Here is a 14,811-nt window from a genome sequence, read left to right as displayed (position 1 = left end):
TTCTGGAAACCTGTTCTCCCTGGTTTCTTGACCTCAAAATAGTCCTCCTGCACGGAACACACTCTGAGCTACAAACAGCCCAGTGGGTCTGTAGGTTTGTGATCTCTATTTATATAAGTCTTGCTAAAGTTTTAGATAGCAGTGATTCCCAATCCCATCCAACCATGTTGTTACTTGACCTGAGCTGTGATGATCTTTGTCCTGTGTCCAGGAGTGCTGGAACACTGTAAAACCCGCAGCATATTCCAGGGATTATTAATAAAGGGAAAAATACTGCCGATGCTGGAAGTCTGAAATAAAAACACCAAATACTGGAAACTCTCAACTCTCTGCGGAGAGAGGAAAAGACATTGAGCTGAAAGTTTAAACAGCCTTCTGCACTGTAATTCAGTTGGCTGGCTAAGCTTTCTACTAGAGCCGTCTCTCTTTCTTTGAACTGAAGGTATCTCACTGTGGGAGGGACTTGATCCTTTTCTAACTGGATGACTGGTGCAGAGGCTCAGACACATAAGTACATTTCTGAAATTGGAATTTAATTCTAACCTAGAAGAAAAAACAGTCAGAGCCTCCTTTACTTAAAAGGGAACTGGTTGGACAGTATATCAGAAACTCCTTTCCACATATTGGACCTGGCTTGGAAACTAGTCCAGGAAGGAGGGACAAAATTCTTCTCCCATGTAATTCACCGGGGGTCCTAGTAAAACAGTGTAGAGGGAGCTTTCCTCTGTATCTAACCCTGTGCGGTACCTGTCCTGGGAGAGTTTGATGGGGACAGTGTAGAGGGAGATTTACTCTGTATCTAACCCCGTGCTGTACCTGTCCTGGGAGTGTTTGATGGGGACAGTGTAGAGGGGGCTTTACTCTGTATCTAACCCTGTGTTGTACCTGTCCTGGGAGTGTTTGATGGGGACAGTGTAGAGGGAGATTTACTCTGTATCTAACCCCGTGCTGTACCTGTCCTGGGAGTGTTTGATGGGGACAGTGTAGAGGGGGCTTTACTCTCTATTCGGTTTGGCAATAAGTTTAAAGTCAAGAAAAAGTAGATTTCCCCAGCGCAGGTGACTTTGGACTTGAAATTGGCTAAAAGGGTTTGAGTTCGTAGTGTAAATGTTGGGATCCTGTTTGAGTGGAGATGCCTATGTGTTGGAATAAAAAACATCACCAGTTGAGGCAGGTTTTGTGGAATATTAACCCCTTGCTGTTTCTCTCTGATTGCAGATGCTGCTCTTCATGTTTTCCTGCCTGCGGAAGGCAGCCTGGGACTATGGACGCCTGGCTCTGCTGATGGACAATGACAGGTTCTTCCTGTTTCATTGCTTCTATATAACCCCCTTCTCTTTCCACCAGTTCCACTCCCAGTTAGTCCCGTACCTCTCCGAGTCAAACTATTAATGTAATTCACTGGGACAATCTCTCCTTCCAGAGCAGTTCCATGTGCTTCTCCTGGGGAGTACAGTGGCTGTGTGGTGCAAATGGAGCCTCACGACTGGGATAAGAGAGGTTCCACAGCAGCAGCAGCGGTTGTGCTTTGTTAGGAGGAAATGTTAGAGGAAATGGGAAGAAGGTGTGATTTCTACTTACATGTGAAAACAAAGCCTGATATACTCACAAGGGCATCAAACATTGGGTGCTGTTTGAAACATTAAACGTATTCTGGTAAAGAGACAGCTACGCACACTCTGGTACACAGAGAAAAGAGACACTGACACACAGACAGGTCAGGAGAGAGACAGATACACACATTTGGGTATGCACAGAGAGTGATAAACACATTGTAGTACAGACAGAGAGATAGATATGCACATTCTGGTGCAAAGAGAGAGGCAGATACACACACCATGGTACAGGGAGTGACAGAAGTACACACATTCTGGTACATAAAGAGAGAGAAAGATGGATATGCACACAGGCTGATTTTGAGGTCTTTGTTCACCTGTGTGCTCAACAACTACTCAATCCTGGAAGCCCTTCCCATCTTCTGGTTCGGAAGAAGTATGGGAATAGGAAGAACTCACCAGAGCCTCTAACTCCCCAAGATCCCAGACAAGTTACTCAGGGAGTCTTTCATCTAAATCAGCCCTTCCACTTACCCACAGTCCTTATTCTGCAGCTTCCGACTGCCTTCTTTAGACATTAATGGGTCTTGCCCTCACTTCACTAAAACTGAACCTGGAACAATAAACAAATTTATCAAACAAATCATATTAGTAATCTCAGAAGTAGAGTTAAAGCCATTATGGCAGCCATCTCATCTTCAATAGCAACTATTTTCAATAGCAACCTCATAAGAGACTCCATCTTGGTGGGTTCCCCTGCAGCACTGATGGAGCTGACTGCTCACTCCATGTTGCATGGAATGGTCTCCATGTTCTGTACAAAGCCTTGACAAAAGTTTGAATTTGACCTAGGGTTTCCAACTATGATTAAATGTATTCCTGGAGGTTTCATCACATGACTTGCCCCCACACATCAGCCATTAGTTGGCCAACACATCCATCCTTGTGACGCATGGCTTCCTACGCCAATTGGAAAGTAAAAAGACTCATTACCCAGTTGGATGATGATTGACAATCAGCCAAACAGCCTTTTTTCCCCCGTTTTCAATATTTTTATATCTGGTAAAGAGAAATGTTCAAAGAAAATGACAAATTAAAAACTATTTTAATGTTCTAATGATTTTTCTCCAGGGTTTCACAAGGCAGTGTCCTGGAAGGGTTGGTAACCCTAGTTGGACCACCCCCCCGCCATGTTTTACAGCATTGTGTGTAATCTCACTGGCAGGCTGCCCAGTGGTGCCATTGTTTGTCTAACAGTCTCTTTTGGTAAACTGAAGTCAGCATCAGAATCCTTTGCAGAGAGTCCGTGTGTGACCTCACTCTCCAGTAAACTGCCACTGTGCCCAATAAGTCATCACGTAGAGATCCCTATGCTAATTTAAGTTCTAACCTTGGGGTCAATATCTGAGTTGTTGATTGTGAAGGTGAGATTGAGTAACAGGGTTTCATGGAATTATAGAATGGTAAAAGACAGGAGGCCATTCAGTACCTGAGCTGCCTCTTCCAAAGAGCTATCTAGTTAGTCCCACTCCCTGCCTCAAAGAACTCAATCAAGTTAGTCGAATACAATTTGCCTTTTACAAATCTGTGCTGGCTCTCCATGCGGCCCTGGCTAGCTAGTTGGTTAGGTGATAGAAGACAAAAGGTAGTGATGATGAGTATGTACTCGAATTAGAAGGAAATGACTGGGACCTCAATTATCTTTATTAATGACTTAGATAACACAATAGAGAGTCAAATATTCAAATGTGTCGATGATAAAAAGATTACAAAGAGGCCTAGATAGATTAAGTGAGTGGGCAAAACTGTGGCAGGTGGATATCAATGGGGGTAAATGTGAGGTTATCCATTTTTAACCAAAAACAGGAACAGTATTTAAATGGTGAAGAACTAAGAAAGTGGAGGGCTGAAGGGATTTAGGGGTCCATGTCCACAGATTACTAAAATGTGATAGTTAGGAATAAAAAATAATCAAAAAGCTAATGTAATATTAGCCTTTATGATCAGGGGACCAGAATATAAAGGGTGGGGTGGAGAGTTTTGCTACAGCTATACAAAGCCCTGGTTCGACCACATCTGGAGTACTGTATACAGTTCAGGGCACTGCACATGATATGATCCTAACAGGAACCAATAACCTGAAAAGAAAGCAATCCTCAAACAACCCCTTACAAAAGGAATTGGGGGACAAGATTCCACTTTTAAAACTTTTGCTTCGACAGTAAAATTTAAAATCAACAGAAAATTAAGCATGTATTAACAGACAAATGGTATTTCATTCAAAGGTGAACTTCACTTTAAATAGTTGATCCCACAAAGATAAATCTTATGAAACTACAAGCACTCATATCACTCCTTGCACAAATTTGGCACCATGTGCAAGTTTCAAAGTTCTTTTACCCAATCTTAGATACGTTGGATCCCTCACTTTTCCCACTCAATGGATTCGGCCCCCAAGTCACTTTCACCAGCAACTGTGTTCTATCTGATAAGGTGCATGCCCATGAACCCTTTCCCATTCGGGTCACCTCAGCTCTGATGATGTAGCTTTCCAGAGTACCTTTTCAACTGACCAACCAACAACATATGCTTCATGGTCTGGTCTTTAGCATGCCTAAACTATTCACACAGCTTTTAGAATTCAGTCCCTTTTAGCTCACCTATACATTGCCTCACAGAGAGCTTCTGGAGTTCTATCTTTTCTTACTGCCAAACAGAAAACTGACCTTTTCATAGAGAGTTTTGCATGCTTCTCCTCATACCAGGAATACTATCTCTGCTTGTGATCCCAACAGGAATTCTGTGCCTGTGTGTGTTACAGCACAGGCTGTAAACTTGATACCCAGTTAGCTTCTGCTTCCCTTTTTTGGTCAGCTAGCTCCCAACTCTAGCAACCTCAGCCAGAGTTCACACTCTCAGAAGTGACATTAGACCCAGAAATTTCAATTACACCCCCCTTCCAGCATTCTCTCCAGTTTCACTTTGGATTTAAAGTGATTTCTCACAAACTCAAGTCTTTGCAAAGTAAAGAGTTCATCATACACCTTAAAATGAATATATTGGCCTTGGAAGGATTGCAGTGCAGATTCACTGAAATGCTATGCAAGAAATTTAAGAGTTAAATTATGAGGAGAGATTATATTAAGTAAGCTTGTATTCCCTGCAATACAGAGTCTTAAAGGGCGACTTGATTGAGGTTTTTAGGATTTTGAAAGGAATTGATGTGGTAAACGGAGAGAAACTTCTGCTGGAGAAGGAGTCTAAGATAAGGGGACATAACCTTAATATCAGAGCCAGGGGGAATTTAGCAAATACTATTTCACACAGTGAGTGTAGAAGTGTCAAACTCTTCCCACAAAAAGTAGTAGATGCTGGCTCAATTATTAATTCTAAATCTGAGATCGACAGATTTTTGCTGGATGGGTATTGAGGGATTATAGAGCCAAGGCTCTATGTGGATGGATTTAGGATACAGATTAGCCATGATCTAATTGAATGATGGAACAGGCTCAGGGGCTGAATGACTTCCTGTTCCTAACAGTATTGCTGCCATCTAGTGCTCAGCATGCAGCACTGCATGGCTACAGCTCCACCCCTTTTCATCAGCATTGATGTGTTTTGTTGATGTGGAGCGGAATAAACTGGTCGTGAAGTAGGAAACAGCTGTATTTATATTTAAGATTGTTCTCTTCCCCTGCAATATTTCACTTTCTGCCCTGCCATTGTAATATTCTGGACACCTGCATTGTGTTCTGGCTCCACTCCATGTGGGGCTACATTAGCTTTCAGGGGTGAGATAGTTGTTGATAGCCCATCCATTTTGCAGGTGCATCGTGGGTGTCTAAGCGTCCAATATGGCAGGCAGGCAACATGCAGACCTTCCATGCTGGAATTGTGCTACTCCCCATATCGTTGTAGGCTCCAGTATAGGTGTCCAGAACCGTGCTTGAAACAGGCGTTTGCAAATAGGGGGCCTAATGTGTTTCAGGACCCTGTCCCACAGTGGGCTGCCCTGAACATAGACTGTACTGAGTTTACTGCACCAAGGTCCACCTGCAGCCTGCCCGACCCTCTCCAAATGGGCGTTTCATGGCCATCAGACAGGCAGATTTAAAAAAAATAATTTTGAACAGGATTACATCAGATCTACAGGTCAGAAACAGGCCATTTAGCCCAACAAGTCCATGCCGGTGTTCATGCTTCACTTGAGCCTTCTCCCATTTTTCCTCATTTAAATTGACCATCATAACCATCTATTCCATCCTTCCTCAAATGCTTGTCTAGCTTCCCCATAAAGTCACCTATATTATTGGATTCAACCACTCACTGTGGTAGCAAGTTCTACATTCTCACCAGTTTGGGTGTAGAAGTTTCTTCTGAATTCCTTATTGAATTTCTTGATGACTGTTTGATATTGATGGCCTCTAGTTACGCTGTTCCCTACAAGATGAAACATTCACTCTGCATCCACTCTGTCAAATCCTTTATTTGATCACTGCCTGAGCCTTTCTTCAAGAGAAAAGAGACACCATCTATTCATCCTAGATAAAAACAAAAATCTGTGGATGCTGGAAATCCAAAACAAAAACAGAATTACCTGGAAAAACTCAGCAGCTTCATCCTTTCCTGATATGTATACCCTTGCATATCTGGTATCATCCTTGAAGGAGCCCCCTCTGGCCATCTCTGACTTTACTGCCTCAGTGCCCTACCTCCTTTCCCTGCCCCTTCCTCCCACCCCACTGGCCATTCCCTTCTTCTGCTGTCCTGCCTCCACTTCTCATTCCATTTCCCCCTGCCCACTCCACATCTCTCTGTCTGTCCTTTGCAATGTGCTCGCTATCTGTGGCTCTCAGTGTCTCTGGGGAGTATAGTTTCTGCAGTTGTGTTCAAAGTTTTTCCTCTATTTTCTGTAGCCTCACCTCATTATTTTATGGTGAACAGACTGAAAAGGAGAAATCTCCATCTGAAACCAGTCCAGCTGAACTGGAGAGTAAAGATGTGGTAAGTGAGCAACTGAACTTGCACCAGTGTCTGCTGTGCCTCCAATTCCATACATTCATTTTTGTTAAGTTTTTTATGTGGAACTATATTGAGTGTCTTCTGGAAATCTATGTAAATTACAACCATTAAATTCACACATAAAAGTAAAATACTGTGGATGCTGGAAATCTGAAATAAAACATAAAATGCTGGAAATACTCAGCAGGCCAGGCAGATCTGTGCAGAGAGAAACCGTTTATGTTTCAGGTAGGTGACCTTTCAGCAGAACTGAGAAAACTTAGATTTAGATTTTAAGCAGGTGAAATGGAGGAAGGTGGGAAAAAGAATGGAAGGGAAGATGTGTGAGAGTGTAGAAGACGGGAAAGATTAAATGTCAAAAGGGTTGGTGGTGCAGAGCAAAAAGGTGGCAATAGGATTAATAAAGAAACAAAATTTGTGTCTAAAGGAAGTGTGAGTAACAGAATGGTGAACAGCTACCATCGGAAAGCAAAAAACATAAAAGCAAAAGCAAGACCAAGATAAGCAAAGAAAACAAAATGAGAGCAGAGATAATGGTCTGAAATTGTTGAACTCACTGTTAAGCCTGAAGTGCCCTAACTGAAAGACGAGGTGCAGTTTCTCAAGCTTACATTGAGTTTCAGTGGAACACTGCAGGAGGCCAAGGACAGAGAGGTCAGCATGAGAGCAAGTTGGAGTATTTAAATGGCAGAAGACTGGAAGCTTATGGCTTATGCTTAAAGAATGAACTGAGGTGTTCCGCAAAGCTGCCACCCAAGCTCTGTTTGGTCTCCCGAATATATAGCAGAGTGCATTGTGAGCAATGAATATGGGATACTGAATTGAAAGAATTACACATAAACCGCTGTATCACCTGGAAGGAGTGTTTGAGGCCTTAGGCAGTAAGGAAAGAGGAGGTAAAAGGCCAAATGGAATAGACTGGTCAAAGGCCCTGTCAACCACGGTGGAGGGGGAACCCACAGGGTAAGAAAAAGGAAAGGAGTTAGAAGTGGGCTGTTCAGCGTTGGGAGACTATGAAGTTAATGAAAGATCTCCAGAGGCGATGAGGTCAGTTACAGCCCTAGAAACAATGACTTGATGTTCGTTGATGGGGGTGATGATCAAGGGGAAGTAGCAGGAAGCTTTGGAGGACTTTCCATTCTCCCAGTTTTGCAGTCTTTGTTGCATCTGTTCTGATGAAGCAACCTTGCACACCAGCACTTCTGATATATCTTCCTATTTTCTCAAGCAAGGGTTGCATTGAGGTTGCTGAGGCCCTCAGCCATGTCTGTCCCACTTCACACACTTCTATTGTTGCTCCTTAATTCCCACCCCCTCCCAGAACCATGATAGGGTTCACCTTGTCCTCATCTTCCACTCCACCAGCCAGGTGGATTACAAGATCACCGAGTGAATCACCTCAACCAGGTGGATTACCGTATCGCATAGTGACCCGACCAGATGGGTTACCAAATCACTGAGTGATCTGGCTGGGTGGGTTACTGGATCACAGTGACTCGGCCAGGCGGGTTGCTAGATCACTGAGTGAGTGGGTTACAGGATCACTTATTGACTTGACTGGGCGGAGTACCTGATCACAGAGTGATTTGATCAGGTGGATTACTGGATCACCAAGCAACCCCAACTGGGTGGGTTACTAGATCATTGAGCTATCTGGCCAGTTGTATTACTGCGTCACTGAGTGACTTGGCCAGGTGGATTATCAGATAACTGAGTTACCTGGCTAGATCAGTTACCGGATCAGTGCCTTGGCCAATTGGGTTACTGGATCACTGAGTGTCTTAGCCAGGTAGATTACCAGGCCGTGTGGGTACCAGATCACCAACCCAACCAGATGGGTTACCCGGATCACCAAGTGACTCGGCCGGGTGGGTTACTGGATCACTGAGTGACTCAGCCAGGTGGGTTGATGTAGTTTATATGGATTCCAGCAAAGCCTTTGACAAGGTCCCACAATGGGAGACTTATAAAGAAGGCAAAGGCACATGGGATACAGGGTAAAAACAAAAAAACTGCGGATGCTGGAAATCCAAAACAAAAACAAAAACAGAATTACCTGGAAAAACTCAGCAGGTCTGGCAGCATCGGCGGAGAAGAAAAGAGTTGACGTTTCGAGTCCTCATGACCCTTCAACAGAACTTGAGTTCGAGTCCAAGAAAGAGTTGAAATATAAGCTGGTTTAAGGTGTGTGTGTGGGGGGTGGAGAGAGAGAGAGAGAAGTGGAGGGGGAGGGGGAGGGGGGTGTGGTTGTAGGGACAAACAAGCAGTGATAGAAGCAGATCATCAAAAGATGTCAACAACAATAATACAAAAGAACACATAGGTGTTAAAGTTAAAGTTGGTGATATTATCTAAACGAATGTGCTAATTAAGAATGGATGGTAGGGCACTCAAGGTATAGCTCTAGTGGGGGTGGGGAGAGCATAAAAGATGTAAATAAATAAATAAATAATTGTTTTCTTTTTATAATGGAAATAGGTGGGAAAAGGAAAATCTATATAATTTATTGGAAAAAAAAGAGAAAAGGAAGGGGGAAACAGAAAGGGGGTGGGGATGGGGGAGGGAGCTCACGACCTAAAGTTGCTCCCAATGCGGTCTCCTCTACATTGGAGAGACCAAACGTAAACTGGGTGACCGCTTTGCAGAACACCTGCGGTCTGTCCGCAAGAATGACCCAAACCTCCCTGTCGCTTGCCATTTTAACACTCCACCCTGCTCTCTTGCCCACATGTCTGTCCTTGGCTTGCTGCATTGTTCCAGTGAAGCCCAACGCAAACTGGAGGAACAACACCTCATCTTCCGACTAGGCACTTTACAGCCTTCCGGACTGAATATTGAATTCAACAACTTTAGGTCGTGAGCTCCCTCCCCCATCCCCACCCCCTTTCTGTTTCCCCCTTCCTTTTCTCTTTTTTTTCCAATAAATTATATAGATTTTCCTTTTCCCACCTATTTCCATTATAAAAAGAGAAAAAGAAAAAAAAAAATTATTTATTTATTTATTTTTTTTTTTACATCTTTTATGCTCTCCCCACCCCCACTAGAGCTATACCTTGAGTGCCCTACCATCCATTCTTAATTAGCACATTCGTTTAGATAATATCACCAACTTTAACTTTAACACCTATGTGTTCTTTTGTATTATTGTTGTTGACATCTTTTGATGATCTGCTTCTATCACTGCTTGTTTGTCCCTACAACCACACCCCCCCCTCCACTTCTCTCTCTCTCTCTCTCTCTCCGCCCCCCACACACACACCTTAAACCAGCTTATATTTCAACTCTTTCTTGGACTCGAACTCAAGTTCTGTCGAAGGGTCATGAGGACTCGAAACGTCAACTCTTTTCTTCTCCGCCGATGCTGCCAGACCTGCTGAGTTTTTCCAGGTAATTCTGTTTTTGGGATACAGGGTAATTTGATAGGTGGATTCAAAATTGGCTCAGTTGTAGGAGACAGAGGGTGATGACAGAAGGATGCTTTAGTGACTGGAAGCCAGTGTCCAGTGGCATACCACAGGGATCTGTGCTGGGTCCCCTATTATTTGTCATTTATATAAAGGACATAGATGACTATGTGGGGGGTAGGATTAGGTTAACAGTGAGGTTGAGTGTCTTGGGCTACAGGAAGATATAGACGGGATGGTCAAATGGGCAGATAAGTGGCAGATGGAATTTAACCTTGAAAAGTGTGAGGTAATACACTTTGGAAGGAGTAATTTGACAAGGAAGTATTCAATGAATGGCATGACACTAGGAAGTTCTGAGGAACAAAGGGACCTTGGTGTGTGTGTCCATAGATCTCTGAAGGCGGAGGGGCATGTTAGTGGGGTGGTGAAAAAGGCATACGGGACACTTGCCTTTATCAATCAAGGCATAGATTACAAAAGTAGGGAGATCATGTTGTAGTTGTATAGAACCTTGGTGAGGCCACAGCTGGAGTACTGTGTGCAGTTCTGGTTGGCACATTATAGGAAGGATGTGATTGCACTGGAGCGTGTGCAGAGGAGGTTCACCAGGATGTTGCCTGGGATGAAACATTTACGTTATGAAGAGAGGTTGGATAGACTTGGGTTGTTTTCGTTGGAGCAGAGAAGACTGAGGGGCGACCTGATCGAGGTGTACAAGATTATGAGGGGCATGGACAGGGTGGATAGGGAGCAGCTGTTCCCCTTAGTTGAAGGGTCAGTTAGAAGGGGACACAAGTTCAAGGTGAGGGGCAGGAGTTTTAGGGGGAATGTGAGGAAAAACCTTTTTACCCAGAGGGTGGTGACGGTCTGGAATGTGCTGCCTGGGAGGGTGGTGGAGTCGGTTTGCCTCACATCCTTTAAAAACTACCTGGATGAGCACTTGGCACATCATAACATTCAAGGCTATGGGCCAAGTGCTGGTAAATGGGGTTAAGTGGGTAGGTCAAGTGTTTCTCATGTGTTGGTGCAGACTCGATGGGCCGAAGGGCCTCTTCTGCAATGTGTGATTCAGTGATTACTAGATAACTGAGTGACCTAGCTAGATTTATTACTGGATCAGTAACGCGGTAGGTGGGTTACTGGATCACTGAATGACTCGGTCAGGTGGATTACCAAATAACTGAGTGACCCAACTAGATCAGTTACTGGATCACTGACTTAGCCAGGTGGGTTACCGGATCACCGACTCTGCCAGGTGGGTTACTGGATCATTGAGCGATCCCATTTCTCGCTATGTTTTTCTGATTGTGATTTTAATTGTTACTGGTGAATTTATGATTTTGATTTGTGTTTTTGGTCCTGTGTCTGCAGGGTTTTTGTTCCTGGTTGACCACACTCTATCACATGAGGTAAGTTAAACTCTAGAATAAAAGGAAAACACTGCGGATGTTGGAGATCTGAGATAAAAACAGAGTGCTGGTAAAACTAAGCAGGTCTGGTAGTACCTGTGGAGAGTGAAACAGAGTTGATGTTTCGAGCCCAATATGACTCTTCTTTGGAACTGGAGAACTTTGGAACAGTTCCTGAGAAGACTCAAATTCGACTCAAGACAATAACTCTGCTTTTCTCTCCGCAGTTGCTGCTAGACTTGTTGAGATTTTCCTGCACTTCCTGTTTTATTTAAAGTTAAACTCTAGTTGCTGTCAATGGAAATTTTAATACATGATTTCATTTAAGCAATAGTTAGAAAGAGTGCTGAGTGTCATGAGCTTTCCATTGCATCCCTCAGCCACACACTAGAATATGGGAAGAAAGCAAAATTAGGGAGATGAACACGTGGCTTAAAGGGCCAGCTTCAGCAAGAGTTTAAGGAGCATTCACACGAGTTCTGGGGAAGGTGAGAGCTATTCCACAAGGAAGAGGAAGACAAACTAATAAAGTGGCAAAACACATGAGTAGGGAGAGAGAGTCATTTGAATGAACAAGGAATAGGGCAAGAAAAAGAAGCAATCAAAGAGCATGTAAAGAATGTGGAAAAAAGAGGAAAATATAAATGAAAAAATTAGTACAAGTGATATTAGTCAGGAAGAATAAATGGAACTCAAAGAAAAGGAAGTTATAAGCATTATAGGAAATAAAGACAAACATTGCTAGCAATTCTCAGCAGGTCTGGCAGCATCTGTGGGAAGAGAAACAGGGTTAACCTTTCAGGCCTGTGACTTCCATCATCTTCAGCATCCACAGTATTTTGCCTTTGCTTATAAAATACCCTCTCCCCACCCTGAGCACCCTCCTCCTGTCCTAGGTTTGTATAAATGACGGTGGTAGAGGATCCCTGGGGTTCTTCATATAGCTGGGTGGGAGGGGGGATCGGAGATTGCAGCTGTGTTCACTTGGTACTCACTCAGTGTGTTTGCTTTAAGGGACGATGAGATTCAGTACAAGTGCGGAATCGACGCCATTATCTACCTCTCGTTTCAGCGACACATCCTGGTGCTGCTCACTGTGGTCTGTGTCCTGTCCATTGCCATCGTCCTGCCTGTCAACTTCTCTGGGGACCTGTTGGGTAAGGAGCTCTAGGATGGGGTATGGAGGGATGGAGGAGGGTGGCGGCCCTGGGACAGAGGTGGAGGGAGCTCCAGGAATGTGGAAAGGAGTGGGAGGAGGGGGCGACTCCAGAGTAGAGAGTGAGGAGGGGACTCTGGGACACAGAGTTGAGGTGCGGGAGTGGCAGACCAGGAAAAGAAGTGGGGGAGGGGAGGCTGTAGTAAGGGGGATGGTTGGAAGGGGTGGCTCCAGGAAATAAAATGGGGCGGGGGTGACTCAGGGACACAGTGGGGGGGTTGGGGAGGGTGGGGGGCAGCTCTGAGACAGGGAGTGTGGGGAGAGGCAGTTCCCGAAAAAGGAGGCTCCAGGATGGGAAGTGAGGGAGGGTGGCTCTTCTACAGGAGTGGGGGGAGGGAGTAGGGAGGGAGTAGGAGAGGGGGTGGCTTTGGGACAGAGTAGGAGGAGGGACGGCTCCAGGAAAAGGGGAGGGGGCAGCTCCAGGTCAGGGAGTGGGGTAGGGGGTGGCTTTGGGACAGGGAGTGGGGGGAGATAGTAGCTTGAGGAAAAGGAATGGAGGGAGGGGGAGGCTCTGGAACATGGAGTGGGGGAGGGGGCAGCTCCATGACAGGGAGTTGGGTCGGGGGTCTCTGGGACAGTGAGGGAGCTGGAGGGGAGCATGGGTATAACAGGAAAGGTTGTGAGAGGAACTGGACTGTGGGTATGAAACTTGTTTCATGGAGCTGGAGCACCGGTGTGAAGACAGGTGTCAGGGTGGATGCTGGCTGGTGGGCGGGGCTACAATAACAACTTTCTTTTATTATGTACGAAATAGAAGTTGGGGTAGACCATTCAGTCCCTTGAGTTTGCTCCATCATTCAACCAGATCATGGCTGAACTACTACCTCAATTCCATCTTCCCACATGACTGCCATATCCATTAATTCTCTTATTGTCCAAAAATCTTATCGATCTCAGTCTTGACTGAGCGTCCCCAGATCATTGGAGTACAGAACTTCAAAGATTCGAAATCCTCTGAGCGAAGAAATACCTCCTCATCTCAGTCCTAAGTGGACAACCATTGCTTTTCTTGATCCATGTATTAACAGATCATTGGTGTACAGGACACAATTTCAACATTTGTTGATGACCCAAAACTTGGAGTATTGTGAACTGTGAGGAAGATTGTGATAAAATTCAAGAAGAAATAAATAACCTAGTGGAGTGGGTGGACATGTGGCGGGTGAAATTTAATGCAGAGAAGTGTGAAGTGATTCATTTTGGTAGGAAGAATGAGGAGGGACAATATAAAAAAAGGGTCCAATTATAAAGGAGGTGCAGGAGCAAGGGATCTGTGTATATGTGCACAAATCATTGAAGGAGACAGGGTAGTTTGAGAAAGTGGTTACTAAAACATACAGCATCATGGGCTTTAAACTGGGGCATAGAGTATGAAAGCATGGAAGGGTGGGATCTTCCAGTCCACCTGCCGGTGAGATTTACTGGTGCCGCCAAAGTCAATGGACTTTTGGCTGACTTGCCACATCCGCCACAGTGGACCACTGCAGCGGGGCTGGGAAATCCTGGCTGAAGTTATGGTGAACCTTTATAAAACACTGCTTCAGCCTCAACTGGATATTGCGTCCAGTTCTGGGCAACACACTTTAGGAAGAGTGTGAAGGCATTAGAGAGGGTACAGAAAAGATTCACAAGAATGACTGAAGGAATAACTTCAGTTGCAAGGTTAGGTTGGAGAAGCTGGCTCTGTTCTCCTTGGAGAAGAGAATAAGACCATAAGACATAGGAACAGAAGAAGTCCATTCGGCCCATCGAGTCTGCTCCGCCATTCAATGAGATCGTGGCTGATTTGACAATCCTCAACTCCACTTTCCTGCCTTTCCCCCATAACCCTTGATTCCCTTACTGATTAAAAACCTGTCTATCTCAGCCTTGAATGTACTGAATGACCCAGCCTCTACAGCCCTCTGTGGTAAAGAATTCCACAGATTAACAGCCCTCTGAGAGAAGAAATTCCTCCTCATCTCTGTCTTAAATGGGCTCTGAGATATGCCCTCTGGTCCTAGACTCAGCACAAGGGGAAACAACCTCTCAGCACTGATCCCTGAGGTAGTCCACTAGTTATAGTTTGCCATCCTGCAAATGCCCCCTGTATCCCAACTCTCTGTCTACTATTAGTTTGTCAGTCCTCTATCCAGGCTAATATACTACACCCAGCACCATGGGCTCTTGTCTTATTAAGTAGCCTTAATATTTGTCAGGCA

General features: G+C 44.7%; 1 protein-coding gene across 1 annotated transcript in view; it reads left to right on the top strand.

The window, feature by feature from the left end:
- Positions 1–14,811, top strand: part of tmem63c (transmembrane protein 63C) — a 106,203-nt gene that overhangs the window by 2,887 nt on the left and 88,505 nt on the right. Inside the window, exons 3-6 of the mRNA XM_041214746.1 lie at positions 1,219–1,298; positions 6,473–6,560; positions 11,357–11,394; positions 12,409–12,551. Coding sequence (XP_041070680.1) covers positions 1,219–1,298; positions 6,473–6,560; positions 11,357–11,394; positions 12,409–12,551 — 349 coding nt within the window. The remainder of the gene's footprint in view (positions 1–1,218; positions 1,299–6,472; positions 6,561–11,356; positions 11,395–12,408; positions 12,552–14,811) is intronic.

This window comes from Carcharodon carcharias, chromosome 20 (genome assembly GCF_017639515.1).
Source record: "Carcharodon carcharias isolate sCarCar2 chromosome 20, sCarCar2.pri, whole genome shotgun sequence".
Classification (NCBI taxonomy): Eukaryota; Metazoa; Chordata; class Chondrichthyes; order Lamniformes; family Lamnidae; genus Carcharodon; species Carcharodon carcharias.
This window is presented reverse-complemented; position numbering and strand designations above follow the sequence as displayed.